Genomic DNA, 27689 nt, shown 5'->3' on the forward strand with positions numbered 1-27689 from the left:
GCCTTTGGTCTATGACACTGTGGGCCTTGATACCTGAGATGCTTCTGGAATTGGCTGTGTAATTCTGAAAACATGCAGTTGTTACTTCAAACTCTAAAATACGTGGCTGAGCCATTCTGAAAGCCCAAGTTTACTAGATTACTATTTTGGTGCATTAAAGACACCATGAACTTACTCTCAGATCACAGTGGGCTTTGAGGTGCACAGAACTGAATTCTGGGGTTCTGCCTGATTTTTAAGGACAGCAATACTACAATTAAAGAACACCATCTTCCAACATCTTCAATTAATTAGGTTTTGTTTTTTTTTTTGCTCCCAATCACTTTTTAAGTGAAAGGTTTGATAAATAGGCAAATTTTTTAAAAAAGAAAGAAATGCCTTAGGGGTCTGGAATTTAATCAAAAATTTTAAAAAATTATTAAGGTAATACACAGCTTGGTATGGAAAGTGAAATTAAAACCACACAGTATAAAAAACAGGTCCCTGGTCATCTCCCACTTCCCTCTTTCCCTCCTTTCTGCCCATTGGATAACTATCAACTGTAGATTGTCTGGGGAAACATTCCTCCAGGTCTTTTCCTCAGTGACGGAAGCAGATGTTGGATACAGTAATCTACAGAAATTAGTGCCACATCATGTATTCACACTCCCTTAAAAATGTTATGGACATTTTTTTCATGCTAGTATGTACAGACTTCCTCCTTTTTTTAACGAGACTTACAGTCTTCTAATTGTATGGCTGGATATACTATAATTTATTCGGCCAATGTTCTAACACCTTATTATTAACAATTGCTACAATACAGGTCCTTACACCTTCCTTTTTATAATCCCCAAACCAGATTTTCTGGGTCAAGAGATAGGTAATATTTTACTTTGGAAAAGTTAAAATGATAACAAACGGTCTTTCAGAGCTTTGCTCACTGGGTCACCTATTTGCAGTCCAGGAAAAAGCTTATTTCATCACATTAGGGCAAACATTGGATGCTGTTGAGTCTTTTTAAATGAAAAATCCCAAACCTCAGTATTTTAATTTCTATTTCTTCAATGATGAGTTGAGGGTCTTTCCATCTGTTCTTTAGCCATTTGTATTTCTGCTTTTGTGAACTGCTCTATTTCATATGTTTTGCCCATTTTTAATTGGGTGTTCATATAAGAGCCCTTTTTGTCCTTAAAGTCCTCGATCAGAAGACGAACTCCCTCACTAACCTCAGAGCCAGTGTCCCATTACCTGTTTCATAGGAGGGGGTTCCTTCTTGCTCATATCAATGCGTGGTAAATCGGAGACTCCAAATTTTTCTCGGTAATACTGCCGAGTAAATGGGTCACAGTCATAAATGAAGAAAGTTCTCCCGAGTATAGTGAGCGGCTTCCCGACGATGAAGTCTTTGGCTGTGTACCATTCCAACACCTCCTTATCAGAGATCTCCAGCACGCACCGAGGGAAGTTCTCTAACAAAAAACAGCAGAAAGAGGAGAGAGAAAAAGGAATGAGGATGGGAAGAAAGATAGGCACACAACGGCCGGGCAATCCTGAGAACAGAGCGGTGTGGGCTTCAGCTCTGACGGAGGGTCAGTGACTCCTCCACGCTCCCAGCAGAACACAGGGCTGCATATTTCTATATGTGAACAGGGGGACCCATAAGTAACGGCCCAGGGGGTTTCTGTAAAGTCTCTCTCCCATATTAGGCTTCTGATATCCCTGTTGGGTGTGTGTTAGTCCTCAGTTGTGTCCGACTCTTTGCAACCCCATGGACAGGCAGGCTCCTCTGTCCACAGGTCACTAATCTCAGTAGAATTAAGGCTTAGAAGGAATCATCACAAGAGAAAAGAATAAATATCCTTCTATAAAGACAGAGTATTGGGTCTAGGGTGGGAGGATCCAAGTCATTTAGTTCAACTGCCCACCCATTTGGGGGCTTCCCTGATAGTTCAGTTGGTAAAGAATCCGCCTGCAATGCAGAAGAACCCACTTCGATTCCTGGGTTGGAAAGATTCACTGGAGAAGGGATAGGCTACTCACTCCAGTTTTCTTGGGCTTCCGTTGTGGCTCAGCTGGTAAAGAATCCACCTGCAAAGCGGGAGACCTGGGTTTGATCCCTGGGTTGGGAAGATCCCCTGGAGAAGAGAATGGCTACCCACTCCAGTATTCTGGCCTGGAGAATTCCATGGACTTAAAGTCCATGGGGTCCCAAAGAACTGGACATGACTGAGCGACTTTCACTTTCACCCACTCATTTATCCACTCATCTAACAAATTATTAGTGACCACAGTTAATAATATGGATAAAATTCCTGGCTTGATGGAGGCAGCACTGTTTGGGACAACACTCTAAACACACAAAAAGTGGTTTCATTACAATTGTGATCAATGCTATGAGGCCAGTGTGATCCTGTGGCAGAAGGCAGGGACAGTCAGTGTGGACGGTTCCAGTAATCTGTTCATCCGGGGAAATCAACAGATTTCCAAACACAGAATTAGCCTTCACTATGGCTGTGAGTCTGTTGCTATTTCATAAATAGGTTCACTTGTGTCTTATTTTAGATTCCACATATAAATGATATCATATGATATTTGTCTTTCTCTTTCTTATCCGTTCATACAATGAATATACTCAGCCATAAAAAAGAATGAAATCTTGACATTTTCCACAACATGGCGAGACCTAAAGAGTTATTAGTCTAAGTAAATTAGGTTGGAGAAAGACAAATACTGTACGATTTCACGTACATGTGGGATCTAAAAAGTAGACATGGAAAAACTGACTGATTCAAAACTGGGGAAAGAATACATCAAGGCTATACACTGGAACCCTGCTTGTTTAACTTATATGTAGAGTACATCATGTGAAATGCCAGACTGGATGAATCACAAGCTGGAATCAAGACTGCCAGAAGAAATATCAGCAACCTCGGATATGCAGATAATATCACTCTAATGGTCAAAAGTGAAGAGGAACTAAAGAGCCTCTTCAGGTGAAAGAGGTGAATGAAAAAGCTGGCTTAAAATTCAACACTCAAAAAACTAAGATCATGACATCTGGTCCCATTACCTCATAGCAAATAGATGGGGAAGTGGTAACATTTTATTTTCTTGGGCTCCAAAATCACTGTGGACAGTGACTGAAGCCATAAAAGATGTTTGCTCCTTGGAGGGAAAGCTATGACAAACCTAGACAGCAAAGGTACATAAAGCCAAAGCTATTGAGAGTTGGACCATAAAGAAGGCCAAGCACCAAGGAATCGATGCTTTCAAACTGTGGTGCCAGAGGAAACTTTTGAGAGTCCCTTGCACTGCAAGGAATCAAACCAGTCAATCCTAAAGGAAATCACCCCTGAATACTCCCTGGAAGGACTGATGCTGAAGCTGAAGCTCCAATACTTTGGTCACCTGATGCAAAGAGTCAACTCTTTGGAAAAGACTCTGATGCCGGGAAAGACTGAAGGTAAACGGAGAAGGGGAGGCAGAGGATGAGAGGTTTAGACAGTATCACTGACTCAATGGACATGAGTTTGAGCAAACTCCAGGAGATAGTGAAGGACAGGGGAGCCTGGCGTGCTGCAGTCCATGGGGTCACAAAGAGTTGGACAAGACTCAGTGACTGAACAACAACAACAAAAAGTAAAATAAAAGAATAAACTTAACAAAACAGGAACAGACTTAGAGATACAGAGGACTAACTGGTGGTTGCCGGAGGGGAGCAGGGTGATAGGATGAGTGTAAAACTGAGGAGGAAGATTAAAAGACACAAACTTCAGCGGTAAAATGAGTCACAGGGATGTAACGTACAGCATAGGGATACAGTCAATAATAAGTTGGTATGGTGACAGATGGTAACTAGACAGATCCTGGTGACCATTCTGTAATGTATACAAGTATCAGATCACCTGAAACCAACATAGTATTGTAAGTTAATTCTATTTAGATGAAAATAAATAATCCACAAAAATACCCACTTTTCAAAATTTGTTTTCTTAATCTATCACTGCTCCAATATCATTATTGTAATACACTTTAATTTTACCTTGATATTCTTAACCCCCTTTAATTCAATCTTGGTGGTTCAGCTGGTAAAGAATCCACCTGCAATGAAGGAGACCTGGGTTTAATCCCTGAGTTGGGAAGATCTCCTGGAGGAGGGAGCAGTACCTCCAATATTGCAGCCTGGAAAACTGTATGGACTGTACAGTCCATGGGGTCGCAAAGAGTCAGACACAACTGAGCAACTTTCACTTTCGCTTTAAATTCAACATTATTCCTTCAGCTTGTATGCTGCTGCTGCTGCTGCTGCTGCTGCTAACTCTCTTCAGTCGTGTCCGACTGTGTGACCCCATAGATGGGGGCCCACTGTCTCTGGGATTCTCCAGGCAAGAACACTGGAGTGGGTATAGTCAATGTTTATTTAGATTCACCTACATTTTACCATTTTCTTTCTTTACTGCTTCTTACGTCTCAGATTTTTACTTCTGGAATCATTTTTTTCTGTATATAAGATTTTTCCAAGTAAGGGGTAGGTCTTACTAACCTAACCCTGTAAAGGCTCTCCTGTAAAGGCTTCCTCGGTCTTTCTAGCTCACACCCGTTGTTCTGAGCTCTGTCTACATGACACACGAATCAGGAATCAGATCACCTGGGGCACCTGTGTTACTGTTTAAGCACTCTGAATGTGTATATGACTTGTCTCCCAGCCACTGAAAGTGACTGAAGGACAGGCATTCTAGGTCTGGCAGCAATTTTATCTTATCCTCCACAGCACTTAGCACATGACATGGTTCTCAGAGTGGATACTTAACTCTTGTTTAACTGAATTCAATAAGAACTACCCACTAGATAAAGGCATCTGGAAGTCAATCAGATGCTTTAACACCATTTCTTTTTCCAGTTAAAGAAATTATTTAGCTGATGGGAGCTTAGCTTTTTCTGTCCTGCTACCACAAGACTACTTGTAACTTTCACAAAAACATATGTCTCCTATCTTTTCAAGGATCATACATAGGTCAGCTGGCTACCTCTCCATCTACCTCTGATGGAGATTTTGTTAAAATTTGGGAAGTTATAGGAGCAGACGATTACATGTTCAAAAGTTTAAACATAGGTCACATTGATAATGCAGATAAACAAGGAACCTAAGAGTGACTTCATGAGATTTACTGACCCTTCTTCATGCCACCCTGAATACATTCCCATTCTTCCTCTCAATCATAACTCTAACACTTGTCAGCTCCAGATGGCAGGCATTTCAGCTCATTTAAGCACCTGGAAGGCCAAAATTAGCACACAGTCCAATGTCATGGAACTCTAGGAGGGTTCTATGGGAGCTAAGTAGAACAGAGCAGGCAGCAGCTGGACTAAGCTGAACAAGGGCACCAATCCAGTTATTGCTATTTGAGAATGGAAGCTGTTAAAGCACTTATTCTCACTTCTTAAAATAAGAGGGTTTTAAAGTTAACTCTTTATTTAAAAATGATGACAATTTTTATCCCCCTTTCCCCAATCTCATTCTCCTCTGCCTCCCAGGCAACCATTCTAATGTCCTGCTTTCTGGTTTCGTGTGTACTATTTACACTGTTTTGGGTTTTACTTTATGTAAATGGTATTGCACTATGCCCCTTGTTTTTTTTTTTTCTACACAGCAGATGCACCCATTCGCTCTCTTGTATATTCTGTTTATTGTTTCTAACAACTACCTATTTATCAAGGTGTATTTTCACCACATTTTGACTATTCACTCTCCAAGTGATGGAAATCTATACCTCCTTTCCCCTAAACAACTCTGCATTTTTAAAACACACTCTGCAGACCCAGCAATACATGTGGGTGGGCTGGATTTAGCCTTCAGACGGCCGATTTGTTTAAAACCTGATACAAACCTCTTGCTCAATACCTGGAATTTCTTATCTTTGAGTTCCAAAAAAACAAAGTTAAAAAAAGAAAAAACAATGAAAGTATTTACAGAGTTCTGTCATCCATCCAAACATCGGTCAGTACATGTGCCCAAGATGACACTCTTGCAAGAGAAAATTCTTAAACTCTTAAGTCAATAACTAAAGCAAGTCCACTTATTCCAGAGAAGTAGTGACAGACAACATGTCTCAGCTGCATTTTTACTCCAGTTCACAAGGTTATTTTATACCAGCAAAGACAGATCAGGGGCTGATAAGACGGGGATCCACCTTTACGAATCATAAATGTATCTTTACCGCCTCAAGTTATTCCACACAGAAACTTCCTGATTGATTAGGAAGTGGTTGAGGTGAGAAGCAAAGTCCAAAGCACACATAAGGAAATGGTAAGCTGCACCTCTGAATGAAAACAAGACTGTTTCTGAAAAGCTCTAAAAACTTGACATGAAATGGTTCAGAAGCCTTGCCCTTCCACATTTAAATAAATCTCTCACTGCTGTTTTGCTTCTGGTCCCTTGATCTGGGTATCAGTTATCTCTGCCAGACCATTTCAGAGACTAGCTTGGACTGAGGGGCCAGTAACGGAGGGAAGTTACGGGAAAGCCTACAGAACACAGCAGGCACCTCCCAAGTGTAAAGGGAATGATCACATGATTGAGTAACTCCTCTGAGATCCAGGAAAGGTCCCAATTAACAGAGGATAAATTGAATCACGCATACTTGCATTCTCCACCAAAACCTTGGGCATGCGCTGGCGGTTCATCAGGAGGGGGAAGGGATCTCGCCCGTCATTCCGTTCATGGACCTCTCGAATTTCCACCGTGTCATCCATAAGATAGTAATGAATGATGTAGGTCCGACATTCACCGAACATGCTGTCTGTGTCATCCCAGATGGCATAGAATCGAAGAACCTTTGAAGAACCCAAAGCAGTGACTTAAAGAAAAAATTCCACAAGGGGAGAGTTTAACTTAGCTACTTTGGCATTTATGTATCAATGATGAAAAGATTAGCTAGAAAGACTATGAAGTAACCTCAGATGGTTATTTAAAAAAAAGTATTCACCAAAGATACAAAAACATCTGAAATTATAAACCAGATGTCAACAGCTGGAAAGTATTAAGTAATAGGCTTATAAGTTTGTGCTGAGAAAGGATTCATTTTGATCCAAAATATTAGTCAGCGAAAGAGAAGCTGAATTAAAAGAGCAGTGGGCCCTTCATTCAGTGGTTTATATGTATTAATAAAGATACACGTGAATGGTTTGTATATAACTAGTATGAAAAGAATTTTCATTTATTAATCAGTATTTTAGTTCTTTCAACCTCAAAAACAGAATCTTTACAAAAGAGTAACAGTCATATGGCTGGTTTAAAGGATGTTCTTAAAAGAATTTGGTAGTGCTAGATAAAATTTTCTGTACTAAACAGAATTACATTTCTGAGAGAAACAGCAGCAGAGAAGCACTGAGGGTGATCTCGCTGTTTTCTCTTTCCCTTTAGTACAGAGAAGAGAAGACTCGGATCTGCTCTATACACCATCTCACAAGGGGGAAGACAGGCTGGAAAAGAGTTGGAAAATACCCAGAACATTCAGTACTCAAACATCAACGTATTAAAACATTTAACAAGGAAGCATCTGCAATGGGAATGCTTTGAAATTACTATTTTAACATTAGAAACCTACATACATGCAACAGCTTTGAAACATCCCAATATAATTCACTCAAGGTTTCCCAAAGGATTCTTGGAGATTAATTCATATTTAGGAAAAGAAGTGGGCGGCTGGAAATGTAAAGTTAGGGAGCAGATGGTGCTCAGGAATTACTTTAAGAGAGAAGTTTGGTGGAACTCACAAGATTTAACTTCACAATCTTCTTTGAATCTCTGACATGAAACTTAGGGATTCCTGTACCTGTAACCCCAGAAAGACAGCACTGTACCCGACCAGTTAAAATACAGATGTAATGTTTCCAAATACACACCTACCAAGACAGTTTGCTAATAAACAGTGCCACTTTGGGGAACAAACCTACTGGGTCACTCATCTACCTGTTTGTCAAAGGTGAGAAACTGCTTGAGTTGATCAAAGTCCTTTGGGGTCACATATTTACGGAGAGGCTGTTTCCGGAGTTCAGTGTAAGGATCGAGTGCCATCTTCTCTGGGGGATTTAGCTCAATTCCTTGACTTTCCAAAAATACCTACGTAATTCAAAATTAATAATGATTATCCTTCTTGAAGCTTCTTAAAGTAAGTGCTAAGTGATGCTGTAAAAATAAACACTAATAAGAATTTCTAAGCCACTGTCCACATTAACCATTAGTTTAAAGCTTGAGCATGTCTTAGCAGTACCAAGCCTCCGACTGACCCAATTCTGTAATGCAGACAATAACTGATAATTACCTTAAGTAAAAATGGACGATGCGGTGGCAAGGCAACTGGCTCCAAATATGAATTCAGATCAATTAGATTTAGGTGCCCAGGAACAGAGGAAAAACTAGGATTGCTTATACACACTTATATAATACTTACACATTGGGAGCCTAGTCATAGTCTGAACAGTATGTGATTCATGTCAGGTATGGGGCCAAGCTGGGGTTCCCAGGTGGCACAGTGGTAAAGAATCCGCCTGCCAATAAAGAAGACCCAAGAGACACAGGTTCGATTCCTGCATCAGGAAGATCCCCTGGAGTAGGAAATGGCAGCCCACTCCAGTATTCTTGCATGGAAAGTTCCACAGAAAGAGAAGCCTGGTGGGCTACAGTCCATAGAGTCGGACGGGATTGAGCCCATCATAGAGCACATGGCGGTAAGCTGCACAAGGGAAAGTCAAGCTGAAATCAAATTCCCAGCTTTCCATCTCAATTAAAACAAATATACGATTAAGTACTTCCCACCAAAAAAATGGAAAAGAAAGCAAACCCACTGGTTATTTCAGACCAAAAAATATTTCAATCAAACAGGAAAGATGAATCAAGGGCTCAAATCTCACTAGAAAAAGTTAAAGAAAGCCATCTGAACTTGATGTGATCTTGAATTTCTTTGCTGATTATGAGCAAATATGTATTAAGTCACTATATATTTAATACAACTCAGTTCTTAAAAGCACAACAAACTAACTTTTTTGTTGAGCACACACACACACAAAAAAACCAATTTCCTGGGATCTGTTTACATTCTGGAACTGGAAATTAATGTGGATTTCTTTGGGGAATTGTGTGGTTTGCTTTTGGACAATTCCATACAAAATGTACAGAATTCAGGGCCAGAATATACAGGCTCCAGTATCAGTTCTGTTAACTAGCTTGTAATCTTAGTATTTAAAGTTTTGGCAGGAATGTAGAAGCTTCCTGAAGTTGACTATTCTTCCTGTCTCTTAGAAAAAAGCCTAAGCTCTTTGAAGTGGTTATTCTAAAGTGTCCCTGGAGGAGCAGAGAGAAGGGAGTGTCTTTGAGAGCAGAAGAAAGAAGTGGGGGAGGGAATTCCCCCAGACAGGAAACTAAGACACAGACTGGTGGGCCTGAACAAAGCAAGGCTCCCCACATCTCTGCACAGATGCTTGAAGCCTAGGTGCAGCCCGCCAACACAGGTGTTCAGAGTCTGGTCTCTTACTCTGCACCACGCTCCAGGAAGGTGCCCTTGGTCACCAGACAACCTGTGGACCCTGGATGACCCCGTTAGGTCTGGGAACGCTGCTGCTTCCTTGCTATTCCTAGGGCCTGGAATCTCATGTGCAGCTCGCTCTGTCTATGGGGCCATTTATGCAGAGCCCTGAGGAGGGCATGAGAATGGATGGTGATGATGTGCGTGAATAGAGATGGTGCTTTGTCCAAATCACACTGCAAAGACAGTTTCCTTTCTTATTCACTCCTAGGTCCAGCCACAGCAAAAACCATCAAATTAGGTAAGATGTGGACAAATTTTAAACCATTACAGGAGCCAACTTCTAACAGGTCAGTTATTGAAAGCATAATCTAATCATCAATGCCTGAAACACTCAGCTCTTGTCTCTCAGTCATTAGATCTTCAGCTTCCACACATTTCTGTTTTTGCAAATCTGTCTACCTGCTCAACCTTATCAACTTAATCAACCCTTGTGGAGCTTTTCAGCCGAGCACGGAGCAGTGGGGATTCTGAGTTGTCTGATGCACACTCTCAGCTGAGGTCGAACACTGGGAAGTTCTGCCTGTTTCAGTCCTTTTCCTTGAGCGTCCTTTTCAGTCTGTTTGGAACCAGCCACTTTTTCTCACTTATGTGCTTTCTGTAGGCGATTCCGCAGTTTGAAGTGGCCCCCCACCTTAGTGCTACAGTGCTGTCTCACATTCTCAGTACAAGAGGATCGCTAAGTACTCAGTACATCTAAAAATGGTGAAAGTGCTGAATTTCATGTTATCTACATTTTACCACAAAAAAACAAAAGGCAGCGGTGATGTACCTTAAGGAAAAATTACAACTGTCAGCTAAGCTTCATTCAGGCATGACTTACAGTGCTGTTGGTCATGACCTCAATGTTAATGAACCAACAGTAATCTGTAAACAGAAACAACACACAGAACAAGACCGTGTATTGACCACAGGCTTGTAGGAACCCACCCAACTCTGCACTTCTCTTAGGAGCAATGGTTCAGTATTTGTTAATTCAGTGTCTATGAAGACTGTACTGCACATAACTACCATTAATAATGAGAAGTGACTATAACTGGCTTAGATCAACAGCTCAGGGATCAGCTTGCAAATGTTCAATCTATAAAGATGTGACTGTAAAAACAATTGTGATACCTCAAATTCATACAACATATCATAATTTTTCATTGGTGGCACAATCCTGGAACTCCCTATGATAAAAAGGACTTCAAAACCTAAAAAGAGATATCATGACCCATTTGAGGGGGACGGTCTCTCAAAGATGGTCTGGTGCCTCCACCTTCTCTACGGTTTTCTTGGCTGCTCTCGGGGCAGCACGGATGCCACGGCACCCTCCCTCACTGCCCTGAGGTCCCGCCCCTGAGACATCTCATCAGTGAGGCCTTCCCTGGCCAGCCTTCACATACCACACCCCCTCCAACTCCAACCCCTTTCCCCTCTTTAGTTTCATCCATAGCTCTTTGCAGCATCTGACAAACATTTGTTTGCTTATTATTTGTCTCCTCCAACCAGAATGTAATAAGTTCCATAAGGGCAAATCTTTATACCTGGCACCTAGAACAGTGCCTGGCATTCAGCAGGCATTGAGTATTTGCTAAATAAATTACTAATTAAAAAAATAATAAATGAGTGAATTCATAGGGGCTCGGTGCATGGTAAAACTTAATCACATTTGGCATTATGTCACATGGGATTAAAGGCATAAAAAATTAAGGAACTGTATCTTCGCTAAAGCAAATTTGCAATTATTTACTAATACCTAAACTCTGTGCTAAAGAAAGTGCTCTCTTTCACTTTTTTTCTTCTCTCTACAATTAAAGCTGTCAAAAATTCATTACATACGAAACAGAGAAATGAAGATTTTTCCCAATACGTGTTTTTCTTTAAAAATGGTTTTATTCCAGGAATTTTTTTAGATAGCAAGTTTCCCTAGTATACAGCAAGTATGAATTTCAAAAAAATACAAATCGCACAAAAACTTTTGGCTCATATCTGCTAGTAGAGATAGTGCTATTTTTGTAAATCCAGACTTAAGCTAAATTGCCCAAGGTCATATTTCTATCCCTTCAAGGGTCCCAGCTCCACTGCTCTCTATCTGAACTGGCATGTGAACTGATTTCTAACCAAATGATTCAGCCACAATGGGAGTTTAACTTTATTACTCAAATATCCATTTAGGATATGTACTGATATCATCATGAAAAAAATGATGTCACCACGCAGTGGTGGTACACGTGTGCTAAGTCACTTCAGTCGTGTCTGACTCTGTGAGACTCTATAGATTGTAGCCCGCCAGGTTCCTCTGTCCATGGGATTCTCCAAGCAAGCACTCTGGAGTGGGTTGCCATGCCCTCCTCCAGGGCATCTTTCCAACCCAGGGATCAAACCTGCATCTCTTACAGCTCCTGAACTGGCAGGCAGGCTCTTACCACTAGTGCCACCTGGGAAGCCCACGATGCCACATATGACATACACAAATGCCAAGTTAACCTACATATTAACCCACTCAGGACAGAGGATCAATGCCCTCCTCTTACCCTAACAAGTGACATGTGTTCTCTCATAGATTAGAACAATGCCTCAGACATCCAAACTTCCAAAAACACATGCTATACCTGTGTGAACTTGTCACAGTCAACAATGCGGAAAGTCTTGCCATAAATTGTGATGTTTATCCCTCGGTTTAGGTCTTTCCAATGGTAATGGTCTCCCCGGTCATTCTTGGAGAGGCGCTGGCGTTTGATTAACTTTCCTTGAGGGATCCCAGAGTTTTCCACAACAGGCTCTATGACAGACATGCTGTCATCTTCTAGATAGTAGTAAATGTGTACTTGGCGGATCCTGTAATGTTCCTCAGTTGACATAGGAACATCTTCTTGGAAATAGGCATCAAATTTAAGCACCTGTAATACAGAAGGGTGGGAGAAATGGTGTGTTAGTGTCTCATCGATAAATAACAAGTCTCTTCTCACGCCGAGAATCACTCAGGGAGGTTCAAATACTCATTATTCCCACCTTGTAATTTCAAGGCTGCCAAACTACGAACATGGGACAAATCTACCCCTGCTGTCTATTTCTATAGAACCCGCAACTAAGAACAGTTTTTAATATATTTAAATGGTCAAAAAATCAAAAGGAGAACAAAATTTAAAAACACATGGGAACTATACAACATAACATATAATTGCTAATGGCTGCTTTCCCATGATAAGGGCAGAGTTGAGAAGTTGGACTGCTGCTATGGACTGAATCATGTCCCGACCTCCACAATATGCAGTGTTGGAAATTTAACCTTCAACGTGACTATATTTGGAGATAAGGTGCTAAGGAGCTAAGTAAGATTACATGAGTCCTGAGGGTAGAGCCCCAATCCAACAGAACTGGTGGCCTTCTAAGAAGAGGAAGAGAACTCTCTCCCTCCCTCTCAGCACGTATGCACTGGGGAAAGGCCATACGAGGACACAGCAAGAAGCCAGCTGTCTGAAAGGCAGGAAGAAAGCCTTCACCAGAAACCAAATCAACAGCAATCTTGGACTTGAAGCCTCCAGAACTGTGGGAAAATTGATTTCTATTGTTTAAGCTCCCTGTCTGTCTGTATTTTATTATGGCAGCTCAGGCAGACTAAGTCAGTCGCAAAGCCCCAAATATTTATTATTTGGCCCTTTATAGAAAAAGCTTGCTGACCTCTGAACTAAATACTCAAAATAGGGGTAGACAGTTTACTAATGTGTTCCTTAAAGACTTAACTCTACTAGCCTTATTTCAACATTAAAAATTCCACTTCAAATTTGTGAAAAGGATAAGAAATTTGGACAAGACGATGACATTTGGTTTCAAAATGAAAACAAATCTCAAGTCCATTTCTTTAGAAGTGGGGTGCCTTGTAAACATGTATTAATGACATATTCATTCTTAGAGACTTTATATGAATGAATCTCAAATTGACCATGCATCACAACATTTTTGGGTGGCTTGTAAATACCCATGCTGTGCTCAGAAACAACCATCCCACATGGAGCAAATCCCAGGTCTTCTGGAAGCAGCGGCATCAGTGTAAAGTCAAAATGGCACAAAATGGGATTTTTAAGTTTCTATTATTCTATTTTTAACATTTCTTTCCAAGGCAAGAACATATTAGAATGATGTTTCAGGGAAGTAAGAGTGTTAACCCAAACCCAACTCTATTAAAACAAGGGGAACAAACCAAGGAAACTCTTTAGCGAAGACACAATTATGGCTCAATGGAGGAGAAGATGAAATAATGTATAATGTTTACTGTGGAAGAATAAGATAAAAACCAAAAAAGAATGGGCAACTGCATAGCAGAAATATGAATATAATGGAGTCAGGGCCTTAAAATTCATAATAAAAAGATGAAATGGATGAATGTAGCAGAATGTTTAAAGCAAAAAAACCATACAGTAAAAGCCAAATATGAAGATCCTTTTACAGTAACATTTTACAGCAACTGCAAAAAATGAAATGAAGACATGATCAGTAATTCATGTACATAATAGTCAGTATTTGAACCACAGATTTATCTGAGAAGATGACTTTGGTAGCGCAGATGGGGGGCTTGAATTTAGGCTTACAGAATTTAAGTGACAGCACAGTTAATACCGAAGGAGGCGACTTGAGATGCAGAGCTGGGTTTGGGGAAAAAAGTCAGCATTAGAAAAAAATCAAAATGACTCAAACATTTTGACCCGAGCAACTGAAAAAAATGGAACACCAATCAAATTGATATGGGGGAGACTGTAGTGGAGCATATTTTGGGGATGAGGAAACAAAATTAGGGGTTTGGTTTTGAACATGTTTACTTTTGAGATATTCATTAAACATTTAAGAGGAGATGTCAAATGGGTAACTCATCTAGAATTCAGGACACAGTTCATCATGTAAAGGACATTTCAAGGTGAGAGTCTGGAGTCAAGGAGTGAGCAAAGACAAAGGAGAAGAACAAATATTGAACCCTAGAGCATACCCAGCTTCCTAAGCCATCTGTCTTCTATGGTGGAGGGGATACAGATACCTTTGGCAACAGAAAGCTGGCCTCAGAATGGGAGGCAGGAAAAAGATACATACACACACCCCACATTTTAAAGGCTCAAATAATCAGGATTTTATGCATTCTATTTTTAAAAAAGTTAATGAGTTATTTAAAAGCAAACCTTACAGAATTATGTCACATGATCAGTACAAACGAATCCTAATCTATCTTTGTGCATGTACAGCTGTGAATTGTGACCACTGTAGGCTAGAGTAGCTGGGTAGTGGTTACATTTTCCTAAAGAAGTGATGTTCTCAGAGCTGTGCTTTGAGGAATAAACCAAGCAGAAAGAAGGTAGGTTTTCTTTTTTTTTTTTTAAGACAGGATGGTATGACCCTAGGTAGAGAAGCAGTCCCCTGAGTGAAACGGCAGTAGGATGAAGGATGAAAAAGATGAAAGAAGAACACCACAAACAGTTGGAAGTCAGCCTGGGGAATGACGAAAATGGTACAGGAGCAAAGGGGAAGATGCAGGCACTCCCTGGAGAAGTCCTGGTCTTTATCATCTATGTAAGAGATCATTATATTCAGTTATATTCTAATCATGAGGAATGGCATGAAGAATGTCCAAAATATGGACACATATCTTGGCTATGAAGTGGATTTCTGGGTATTCTCAAAAAACTTAAACTCTGATTTAATTCACAGAACCAGTAATTTCCTTACTGCAAAAAAAAAAAAAACAAAAAACAAAACCTTAGGTTCAAAACCATGCACTGAACTACTCTACTTCATAATCTATGGTAAGAATTATTTATCAAGAAATTATGATGATCCAAGTAACATGAACAGAAAAAATGCAAATATTCTTTTCACAATAATTATCTTTAAAGAAATGAATTATAGTATTTAAAAAGTATAAATTAAGTAATGACAATTAGCATAAAATTACATAGAAAAACAAAAAAAAGAAGCTTATTTCCTATTAGACACAATTTTCTCTCTTTGAATTTCATTAATACTTTTTCACTTTCTAGTTTACAATAGTTATTTGCTATTGTTTTCAGTAAAAACTGAACATAACCATTTATATCTTGATAAACTGTTAAAACCTGCCTGCAAATGCCAAAGACATAAGAGATGCAGGTTTGGTCCCTAGGTTGGGAAGATCCCCTGGAGGAGGGAATGGCAGGCTACTCCAGTATTTTTGCCTGGAGAATCCCATGGACAGAGGAGCCTGGTGGGCCCCAGTCCATAGGGTCACAAAGAGTCGGACACAGCTGAAACGACTTAACACAGCACAAATGGTTAAAAATGCCTGTCTCACTCCTCCCTTGTATTTTCAGCCCTCTCCCTTTTCCGTTGGCTTTGCAGTGCCTATCACAGCTGTAAATAAACAGGAGACACAAGAACAAAGTTAAGACATACAAAATCATATATCACTGATAATGGATGTTTAGGTTCAGCCTAGGAAAGCACATGTTAATGTGTTTGTATCAAATGAGTTAGCTGAGATGGGGAAGGGGAGATGATACAGATTATGGCTGATAGAGTAAAAAATACTTGCTTCTAATTAAGTGATTACCAGCGCAAATGGCAAATTTCCACAAGATTATTTTGTACCTTTCTGCCTCTAGCTTCAATAAGTACTCTGTAAGATCAAGAAAACAGACAAGTTAATATAGGCTTATTTAACTTCTATGCAAAGTACATCATGAGAAACGCTGGGCTGGAAGAAGCACAAGCTGGAATCAAGACTGCTGAGAGAAATATCAATAACTTCAGATATGCAGATGACACCATCTTTATGGCAGAAAGTGAAGAGGAACTAAAAAGCCTCTTGATGAAAGTGAAAGTGGAGAGTGCAAAAGTTGGCTTAAAGCTCAACATTCAGAAAATGAAGACCATGGCATCTGGTCCCATCACTTCATGGGAAATAGATGGGGAAACACTGGAAACAGTGTCAGACTTTATTTTGGGGGGCTCCAAAATCACTGCAGATGGTGACTGCAGCCATGAAATTAAAAGACGCGCTTACTCTGTGGAAGGAAAGTTATGACCAACCTAGACAGCATATTGAAAAGCAGAGACATGACTTTGCCGACTAAGGTCCGTCTAGTCAAGCCTATGGTTTTTCCAGTGGTCATGTATGGATGTGAGAGTTGGACTGTGAAGAAAGCTGAGCACTGAAGAATTGATGCTTTTGAACTGTGGTATTGGAAAAGACTCTTGAGAGTCCCTTGGACTGCAAGGAGATCCAACCAGTCCATTCTGAAGGAGATCAGCCCTGGGATTTCTTTGGAAGGAATGATGCTACAGCTGAAACTGCAGTACTTTGGCCACCTCATGGGAAGAGTTGACTCATTGGAAAAGACTCTGATGCTGGTAGGGATTGGGGGCAGGAGGAGAAGGGGACAACAGAGGATGAGATGGCTGGATGGCATCACTGACTCGATGGACATGAGTCTGAGTGAACTCCAGGAGATGGTGATGGACTGGGAGGCCTGGCGTGCTGCGATTCATGGGGTCGCAAAGAGTTGGACACGACTGAGACTGGACTGAACTGAACTGAATATAGGCCAGGAGTAAATGAAGACTGTTAACTCCTGATTAGTAGCTGTCACATTCAGTTATATATAGACATCACTGGGAAATTAGAATCAAAGAAGGGTTGGGCTGACACCCAAGTTTCTTAAAAGTCCCGTCAGTAATACTGCTGCATGGCCAGGGTTAGGACAACCTTACCTTAGTGAAAAGAGAAAGCTCACTGACAAGGAAAATCAAGAATGATATGGAAATGTTAATAGGTGGAAATAAAACTCACATTACAGAAGCATAAGAATCAATAAAACAAAAATGTTATACTACCCTTTGGTTCAGTTATGACAAATCTGAAATGTTCCCTGAAAAACAAAAACTTACAGAAACAGCCTAGACAAAAACCGACAACAGATGAAGTCATTTTCATGATATTTTGTATTTCGCAGAGATTAAGAATTTGTCATTACTGCAGAATATAGGACTTTTAAAATGTGGAAAACACATCAAACAGGTAAACACAGCAATATGAACTCAAGAATTCAGAACCACCCCATCCAACTTTTTAAAACAGTATTTAGAAAATATTTCAGTGACATCTACAGGGAATTATTTTCTGTTAGCAGCTTCCTGAATAAAGAAAGAGTCTTTCAATCCTGAGTCCAGCTGTCTATGACTAAGGGTTGAGGCATTTGAACAATTTTTTCCTCAGAGAATCTGGAAAGTCTATGGTTTACTACTGACTTTTCTGCAAACAGCTGGCTCTCAGAAATCTGAATTTGAGGGGTACCCTTTGATCCCAAATGATACCTTTTTGTCGAAAGCCACATGCGCAGGAATAAACGCTGCAGGCGGGGCCTGCCTGGGTTGTCCATACGTGAGGATTGGGATGCTGTTGGCCAGCTCGTCCAGATCAGCCTGGGACAGCTGGTTGACCTGGAGCCTGTTCCCGCCAATCCCAACTGTTGGACGTCGAACAACTGCATAGCCATTCCTGTAGCCCAGCGTCTGGCTTCTATGAAATGCTGTTTTCTGAAGGAAAAAAGAAGTGTGTCAAGATATAACAAATATTTGTTAGGTAGAAGAGCTAACTTCCAAAGGTGTCAGATTCAACCTTTACTTATAAACACCCACAAACCCTGCATCAAAAATTTTACCTACATGAGAAGGTTCTTGTATTTTAAGCTAAAACACGTGGCCAGGAACAAGGAGAGAGGCAGCAGCCTGAGCTTAAAATAAAATTTAAAGCCCTGTTACTGAGCATCCAATTTTAATTATCAGCTCACCTGCCACAAAAAACCTAAAATATCTTTATGTAGACTCCTAATTTTGTACTATCTTATCTGGCAGTCATAAGTCACGGAACCAAAACAATCCAAATCTGTGAAATGAATTCTTATCTGAAATGAAAGGCCCTCTTGCTACAGTGACACTAATATATTCATTGTAACTCTTTGGAAAGCAAATGGATTTTATGGATTTAAAGTCAAACTCAATAATTCCACCCTCCATCCTTTAAGAATATAATCCAAAATCATGGGAAAGAACAACATGCCTGAGGCTGACAATTACAATGTTAATTACAATAAACCAAAACATGAGAAGCAATCTAAAAGACAAGCAGGAGCAAATGATGGAAAGCTCACTTAATGGGCTATTATGCAGCTATTAAAATACTTGTTTTGAAGACCATGTAGCAATCTGGGGAAAATGTTTATGATTTAATAAACCCAGAAAAGCAGCTTATAAAATTATACACATACTACAATTACAAGCATGCAAACACATGCACAAAAAGACTGCTTTGGAGAATGTTCTCTGTTCTATACATTTCTGAATTATGTTGTTGTTCTTTTTTTACAATCAACACATTTTTTTGATAACTGGAAAAAACAAAAGATTATATTAAGAAAAAGTGAAAAGGAAACATTTTTAAAGGAAGGAGATCAAAACAGTCGCACAGGGACTCAGCCTCCCCACCCCTCCACAAAGATCAACAGTCAGACAGCTATCCACAAATAAGAGCTCTGGAAGAGGTCCATGTAGTAGGTTTCAGCAACACAGTGGGATAAAAAAACCAAGGATATTCATACAGGAAGAGAAGGAAGACTACCTCATTTTTTCTGCATCATCCCATTCTCCAAACCAGCACTGTTCAGTGCCAGGAGACAACTTCCCCTCAACAGAAAGGAAGAGCCAAGTGAGCAGTCAGTCTCCAGTCTTTTCACCTTAACTTCATGACCAAGAAGAGGAACTTATTGTTTAAATTGTTAAACTACATAAATGATTATTGTCTCATCTTTGAAAATCAGCCTATTGAATCTTAATGCTGACCTTCCAACACATATTTCAGCAACCCTGAAATTTCAGTATTAAAATCATTTTGTCAAGGGCTAAACTGTGTCAGAGAAAAAAAAACCACAAGCCTTTTTTTTTTTTCCTCTTCAGTTTTGTCTAGAAGATACAACTAACAACACTTAAGGTAGGAGAGGAGTGAAACAAAATCCAAACAGGAATCTTTTATAAAAATGTTACAAGCGAAAAGAAAAGGGCTAGAGAAGAAAAACCAAGAACACATCAATTGTGGCAGAGGGAACTAAAGTGCAATTATCTCCCATTAAGCACCTGAGGATGATTTGGGAGGAAGATGGCCAAGTGTTGAAAATTTAACTTTCCAAGCAAGACGATTTGGGGAAAAAGATTAAACAAGACTGCAGAAAAAGTCGACGTGCTGGGACAGAAAAGGAGATGGAGCTTGGTAGAAGCATAAATGAGACTGAGGAAAAGGACCTGACAGAAAGAAGCCAACAGATGGAAATGGAGTTGGGACTGGGAGCGATTACTGGGTCTAGGATTCAGAAGAGGAAAATGCGGGCGGCAATGATGGGCTTGGGGAGAGTGAGCGGGATGGGGCTGTGGAAATAAGGACGAAGGCGTATAGAGGTTGCGTTGGGGAAGGGGCCCAGGTTGAGGGAAGAAAAGTTTAAGGATGGAACTGGGCAGAGAGGGGTATGCAGAAGGGAGAATGAGCTAGGGAGAAGGCCGAGGGAGCTCGGGAACCAGGCGGGGAAAGCCAGCAAGAGCAGAGCAGCAAGGAAGAACGCTGGGAGGCCAACAGACTGCCAGGATGGAGTGGAAAAACCAGAGAGGGATGGGCTGAGAGCAAACTGGAGAAAGAGGGTGAGGTTGGGGGGTGGGGAGTGGGGTGGAGGTGGGGTGTGGAGAACAGAGCTGGGGGCAGAGAGAGGGTTTGAAGGGGAAAAGGACAAACTCGAGTGGACGAGCAGAGACGCAACCTGCTGCGAGCTCTCCGAGGCTGCCAGGAGGTGGGGACAGGGGTTTGGCCGGAGAAGTCCTCACCGTTAAGTCCTTAAAGGACGTGCCTGGGAGAAAAGGCAGGCCATGCACTGGGTTAGACACCATAGCTGCCGCTCTCGCCGCAACCACCCGGGTCAGGTTTGGTTCTCCCGGGTTGCCAGGGGAACCAGCGGCGTTCTGGGCGGCCCGGCAGCTCCATGGTAACGCCAAACACTCCGAGCACTAGCGGAAGGGGGCGGGGCCTGAGGCGGAGGCGTGCCCAGCCCGCGCATGAGCAGCCCGTGGACTAGACGTTCTCGCGGGAGTGTGCCGAGGGGAGCTGGCCCCGCCCCGCGCAGTCACGTGAGAACACGGGGCGGGATGAGGTGGTTGTGGGATGACGTGAGAGATCTCCCCTTGAGGGTCCGGGTTCCGGCGAGTCCTTAGATCAGTTACAGGGGAAGGGTCCTTCCTTCGCCCCATCCCAGTCCTCACCTCACCTCACCTCGCCCCGCCCGCTCGCTGTTCTCCCACCTGTGGGAAAAAGGCTCTTGTCCTAGTTCACACGGAAGTGTCACTGGTTGGTTCCGGTTGAAAGTGTTACTTCTCCTGAACCCGTGCTTCCCTGGGGCCAGGGACTGAGAATATTCATGATTGTAATTCTGTTGTTCAAGGATGTTCAATAAACAAAAGCAACTGACTGGTGCCTAATCCTCCAAATACCTCATTCAAGTTTTTTCCTACTTTACCTTTGAAGGAAATGGCAACCCACTCCAGTATTCTTTCCTGGAGAATCTCATGGACAGAGGAGCCTGGCGGGCTACATACAGTCCATGGGGTCGCCAAGAGTCGGACATGACTGAGCGACTAAGCGCAGCACATTCTATTTCTACACCCTCCTTCACAGGCCTTGGGGGGGGGGTCTTACATATTCACCGCAGGACGCTCAGTATTTGTTGACTGGACAGCTACACGGCGCTCCTGTCAATTCTCCGAGTCTCTAGTATCACTACCTACAGTTGCAATAAAAAGATCAGACCCACGAGGGGAAATACATCTGCCAAGAAAAATTTGTCATAGGAGAAAAGCAAATAAGTGCGGTGATAAATTGTCAAAACCGTAGGTACTCTTTACAAAACTTGTTTAAATTATTATCCCTTAAAAAATGTAATCCTGTTCTTGAAACATCTTCAAGAAAGAAAAAACAAGCTATCAGAAGCGCTGAAGAGCTTAAAAAGAAAAACAAAATCCAGATGCCTGGACATTGGATTCACTGGGTTTGAAATGGGGCCCAGGCATCTGATTTTTATAACAGCTGTTTCTGAGAATGAGCCAGTTTAACGGAGTGCAATAGAGTAGCAAGCTTCACGCCAAAGGCATCCATGTCATGGGTGGTTTGCTGCCAATACAGACAAAGGCTTTAGTTTTACTGCTGCTTGTCGGAGTAAATCCCCCTGATGGGTTTCACTAACAGGCATAAACCTCAGGGGGCCCAGGACATCAGTCCACTAGTGGCAGTGAAGCAGTTATTGGTGGCTGTCTCCACACCTTGCCCAGAGTTTCTTTTCTGATAACACTTGCTATCCCCTAACTACTTCTATTTCCCATGTTTGTCCCCCACTCCTTTTTTCACCTTTCCAGATTTTTATTTTTTATTGGTGTAGTGCCCTAATGTAGGTGTTTAATACACTTTTTGAATCAATGCATTGTAGTGACACTAAAGACTTTACAAGTATCTGACCATTACATTTTATCTTAGCCACTGACCTAGAAGGGCAGTGTGGACAAAGGATGTCACCTGCCATATCAGTAAATGAAAAGATGTTGCAGCCATTAAGCCATCAGTCACAGAAGTCATCCACAGCTGTGCATGCTGAGGGGATTTAGGATGGAGAAAAGCAGGATACTGGTCCAGGATGGTAAGGTGCCTATCAAAGGAATGAGTTCAGTGAGCCCAGACTCTTGCATCTTCTCATACAAAGAAAAGCACTCATTCATTAACTTGAGATGTCTGGTTTTAATTAACAGTATTTTTTTAAAATGTTCTGACCCCCTGTTTTTTGTTGCAAAAGCTCCTGGCTCCTCCCTTACCTCTTTATGGTTGTTGCTTGGAGCTGAGAGGCTGTCTTCCTGGTTTGAGTCCTCAAAAAGTCCACCGAATAAAACATAATTCTCAACTTTTAGGTTTTGCTTTTTTTTTCCCCTCATTTGACAGAAGTCAGCCACTGGGAGAATATTTCAAGATGGCAAGTTCAGCCTCAGAATCACTGGAAACCACGATCCTTGCTGACTCTTCATGATAAACTTACACTGTTTCTAGTTATACGATCTATCCCCCCCCCCAACCCTGCCACCACCCTTTCTCTTAATTAAAGTAAATCCATGGCATTAGGATACACTTGGAAGAGCCCCCCTGGACTCAGTGCAGAGTTGCACTTGGGTCTGTGTTCCCTGGGCTGGGTAGGGAAAGAGCCTGCAGGGCTTGGAAAGGGTGAGTCCTTCCTAAGTTTCTTGTCCTTTATGGCACCTGTTCCCATTGGGGCAGTGCCTTCTGGTCAAATGCCTTTCTTTCCCAGAAGGGCACACTATGATACCCCTAATAGAGTGTTTTAACTACTTTCAGACCTAGACATGCATGGTGAAGGAAACTTCTCTCGGTCTGTGGCCTCATAAAAATGACTTCACCTCTGAGGAGGTGAAGCCAGGCAGTATTGCATCTGTGTTAAGAAGCACAGGTACAGGTCTGTGAAGAAGGTTGGGGGGAGTAGGTAAGACAGGGCTTCAGAAAACTGCATGAAACCTGAGAAGGGGGTGTGTGATTAGGAGTTTATATCCCATTTCTCCTAAACATGATGATTCAGCATGGATTGCATTCACCGTTTCTCACCTTGTGGAATATACAGGAGAGGGTCGGAGCCTGACCATCCCAGGCAGCTAAAGTGGAAGGCTGAACATAAAGCCTGGACTCAGAAGGCCACGAGGATGTTGCATGACCTTACAGGGTGCTACGAAACTTGGGGGATGGAAAAATTAGGGAAGATCAGACTGCCAGGAGGCCAAAGCTGAAAGAGGGCATTTTGGGCAGGATGACATCTCTCAGGGACTCTTGATGGGAGAGGTTGGACAGCAGAGCAAAGCAGTTGCCTAAATAAATCTCCTTTTCCAGCATTTTGCCCAGAGCTGGCTTTTACCCAGAGTTTGTTTACAATCCTGGGACATTGTTATTTTTTAGTACCTAACAATCACAGGATTAATAGCCTGCATGCTTTCTGCAATAACTGTGATGCACTACTGTCCTCTGCTGGATAAAAGAGGTACAGCATGGTGTGTGAAAGCAAACTCAGGGAGGTTAACTCAGGGAGGGTGGTGTTGCTAGTGAGTGGCCGCGGAGGTGACTTGGGCTTCAAAATCATTGCAGACGGTGAGTGAAACCATGAAATTAAAAGACGGTTGCTCCTTGGAAGAAAAGCTATGACCAACCTAGACAGCATATTAAAAAGCAGAGACACTACTTTGCCAACAAGTTTCCGTCTAGTCAAAGCTATGGTTTTTCCAGTTGTCATATATGGATGTGAGAGTTGGACTATAAAGAAAGTTGAGCGCCAAAGAATTGACAGTTTTGAACTGTGGTGTTGAAGAAGACTCTTGAGAGTTCCTTGGACTGCAAGGTGATCAAACCAGTCAATTATAAAGGAAATCAGTCCTGAATATTCATTGAAAGGACTGATGCTGAAGCTGAAGCTGAAGCTCCGATGCTTTGGCCACCTGATGCAAAGAACTGACTGTTTTGAAAAGACCCTGACGCTGGGAAAGATTGAAGGCAGGAGAAGAAGGCGATGACAGAGGATGAGATGGTTGGATGGCATCACCGATGCAATGGACATGAGTTTGAGCAAGCTCCGGGAGTTGGTGATGGACAGTGGGGCTGGCATGGTGCAGTCCACGGGGTCGAAAAGAGCCGAACACGACTGAGTGACTGAACTGAACTAAACTGATGGAGGTGACATCTTGCAAGGGCATGTACCTCGGTCAGATGCTCTCTGTCCTTCATTTCTATCACTCCATGGTCTCTGGAATCTACCAAAACATTCTGGTCAACCACTGTGATCTTTGCTAAGTATGAAAAAACACACACAGTGATTTCCAAGCTGATTCTGAAGGTTTAGGACACAGGAAATCTTCATTTGACACAAAAATCACACAATTTAAGTTTAGACTATTTTAGTCTTGCAGTGGGTTCCTTCTAGAGGGTTGAAAAAAAATTGTACTTCTGATGCTTTTTCCTCTAAGTCAAACCCATTCTATTATCTTAACTGATTCACTTGGAATTCCCTTCCCTATGAAAATTTCTATCAAACACAACTTCACAGAGTTAGAGACTCCACAGTATGTAAGTTTCCCAAGGATAAGTCCTTTGTTCAGTGGCATTTATCTCAGCTTCCATCACAGTGTCTGGCACCTCATAAATACTCAGTAAACAGTTATAAAACGATTGACCAAGTAAATGAATACTTGAAAATCACCCGATACTTTTCAAACTGCCAGTGTATCCCCTTTACCAGGTCTTTAAATCATCTTAATGATCATGACAACCAGAATTTAGTTTTTAAAAAGAAATAGAATATTAATTATCAGGATGCATCAAATGTTGAGTGGGTGAAATTCAGTGGAAACACATTTTAAGATGTATTTAAATACACCCATTGGTATTGTGGGTATTACTGTGGTCAGAGTCAAAAACACTTGGAAAGTGATTAACACCACCCAGCCCCTCATTTTACTGATGCAAAACCCCCAGGTCAAAAGAGATTAAAGAAACATGGGTGAATGACTGGTTACTAACTGGGTATCTCTTACACTTAATCCCAATCCTCGCACAGCTGGGAAAGATATTCCTCCTTCAGCATGTGAGGGATCATTGATTCTGGCATCCTGTTTTTGAGACCTCTCTGCCTTGGTATTTCACAGGATGGAGAAAGAGATGTGTTAGAGTGATGGGACAGTAATATCAATTACAGGTTTGAATTCCAAATGCAGACAGGACGTGAATCCGCTGATTCAGGTAAATGGCAACCTTGAACGTGGGGAGATGTCTCCTCCTCTCCCACTCAACATCTCGATCCATTCTTCATCCTTCTCTCCTCTCACATGTGCAGCGTGGAACAGAATGTACCCAGCATGGAACAGAACGTAAGCAGCCTGAGACGGAAAGTAACAAGCCGTGTTGAGAGTGCTGAGAGCCACGTTCACGTCCTCCCTGAGTCATGAATATTTCTATGAACTTGGACAACTTACATGAGTTTTTTTTTTCCTTACATGTGTTTTTGGTTTTTTTCATCTCTACATTGAGAAGGCTGGGCCAGAAATAGTGATCATTAATTGCTTTGAAAACCTAGCGAAAGCTGTCCTGCCTTCCCCAAAAGCATATACTCACAGGTATAGATTTCAGCTATGACTTTATGGAATTGGGAGCCTCAGGGGGTCTCGGCTCTAGAGCTGTCCCCTCTCTGAAATCTTACATAAGGAGGAGTCCGTATCATAGCTCCCTGGAAGCAGAATGATGTGTCGGTTCAAAGTATTGACTGTAGAAAGCTCTTCAGGACAGACGACCCTTTTTTGCCAACAAATGAATTGCAGAGAAGGGGACAAAAAGTGAAGTGGAAGGGAAACCAATAGATTAAAAGTCTTCAGTAACAAATCAACCAGCTGCAATGTGTGGGCCCTGTTGAGATTCTAATGTAAACAAATGCACTTTAAAAATAACGATGGCATTAATGAGACTGCTGGGAATTTGAACATGAGAATGTCCAAGAATTGTTCTCCTGTATTTTAGAAATGATCGGTATGGTGGTTTTGCAAGAATGTCTTCATCGAGAAAACGATAACATGTCTGCTATTTGCTTTAAAATAATGTGAGAAGTGAGTCAGGGTAGATGAAGCCAGATTGCCCATTAGTTGACCTTTGTTGACATGATTAAACACTTCACTAAATACTTCTGTCTACTTTTGTATATATTGAAATTTTCTATAATAAAAAGTTAAAAAATTTTTTAAAAAGTATGGACTCTGGAGCCAGATGGCCTGGGGCTGGGCCCTGATTCTACCACTTACCAGCTCTGAGACCTGTGGGAAGTGCCCAGTGACTGCCATTAGTGTGGTCTGGGGGACTCTTCTGAATGGTCTGTTTGAAGAGAGACAGGGAACTGGAAAAATGATGGATGATCAACTGAAGACAGAGAAAGGGGCAAGTGTGTTAGGCATTTTAAAGCCTGTGTAACATTTAGGAAGCTTGGTAGCTATCACGTAAGTCTTTCTTTCCGCATTCTTCTTGGACTCTCCAAACTCTCAAAAAGCATCTCATAGACACACAAAGACACACACACACACACATAGATGCACACAGAACAGACACAAAGACACAGACACACACAAACACACACACACACATAGATGCACACAGAACAGACACAAAGACACAGACACACACAAACACCCACACACCCCACATCCCTTTAGCAGGTAGGAGGGACTCCAAACCCTGAGTCTGGGTTACGGAAAGGCACCCATTTCGCCTGTGTGCTGTGGAGGAGGCTGGGGGTCAGGGTCTCCCTCAGCGCCCTGGACTGGGGTCCGGTTCCCGCGGTCACCACCTCCTTTTGACACCACGGGGATGGTGAGCAGACTGTGACTTTGCAGCCGTGGCAGGTGGGTGGGTGGCTGTGGGAGATGAGAAGAGGCCAGGACCCCAGAGGGAACTCGCCAAGGTGGCCCAGGTGCCCCGGCTTCACCGGGCTGGGTCGGATTAGCAGCGCTGGGACCGGCTGTTCCGAACGTCTTCTCTGCGTTTATCCTCCCACCACACGCGTGATAAGCTTCCCGGAGTATCTCCACTGCGTTTACACGTGAGACTACAGATCTGCGCCTTCCTTTAGTGGGTGTGGGTGGCGAGGGGGGCGGTTCTCCCTGTTCTCGTCTTCCCCCAGCCCCTCCCGAGCCTGCTGAGCTGAGAGATCCACGCCACTGGGCGGCCAGACTGTGTCAGCTGATGGAGGTAAAAGCTGAGATCACCTGGAACAGGTGTTAACATCCTAAGGCAGCCATCACACAGCAGCAGAACCGAGGTGCTTAGAACGCACACATTATGCTCCAACCTTTCTGGAGGCCGGAAGTCAGACATCACGGTCCCGGCAGGGTCACCCCTCCGCTCCTGGCCTCTGGGTGTTCCCACCACCCCTCCAGCTTCGGCCTCCGTCATCTCCGCTGTTCCTCCCACATGTCTCTGTGAGCCATCCCGGGGCCCTGCATCCTCACCTTCTC

The 27689-nt window shown here is 42.2% G+C and overlaps 1 protein-coding gene and 1 long non-coding RNA gene across 3 annotated transcripts in view; both read right to left on the bottom strand.

Moving 5' to 3' along the window:
* Positions 1 to 23785, bottom strand: part of EFHC1 (EF-hand domain containing 1) — a 45677-nt gene extending 21892 nt beyond the window's left edge. Inside the window, exons 1-7 of one of the 2 annotated variants that reach the window (XM_018039281.1) lie at positions 22464 to 23785; positions 22140 to 22300; positions 17886 to 18107; positions 12164 to 12451; positions 7955 to 8104; positions 6624 to 6816; positions 1231 to 1451 (exon numbers count right to left, since the gene is read on the bottom strand). In XM_018039281.1, coding sequence (XP_017894770.1) covers positions 1231 to 1451; positions 6624 to 6816; positions 7955 to 8104; positions 12164 to 12412 — 813 coding nt within the window. In that variant the 5' untranslated portion in view covers positions 12413 to 12451; positions 17886 to 18107; positions 22140 to 22300; positions 22464 to 23785. Of the gene's footprint in view, positions 1 to 1230; positions 1452 to 6623; positions 6817 to 7954; positions 8105 to 12163; positions 12452 to 17885; positions 18108 to 20435; positions 20597 to 22139; positions 22301 to 22463 lie in introns of those variants that run through there. The other variant, XM_005696415.3, reaches the window with a different exon arrangement.
* Positions 24525 to 26808, bottom strand: LOC108633557. Its single transcript, XR_001917138.1, has 2 exons — positions 26484 to 26808; positions 24525 to 25571 (listed from the first exon to the last, which is right to left on the bottom strand). It is a non-coding gene; the product is annotated as an uncharacterized LOC108633557 (long non-coding RNA).

Source organism: Capra hircus, chromosome 23 (assembly GCF_001704415.2).
Source record: "Capra hircus breed San Clemente chromosome 23, ASM170441v1, whole genome shotgun sequence".
Classification (NCBI taxonomy): domain Eukaryota; kingdom Metazoa; phylum Chordata; class Mammalia; order Artiodactyla; family Bovidae; genus Capra; species Capra hircus.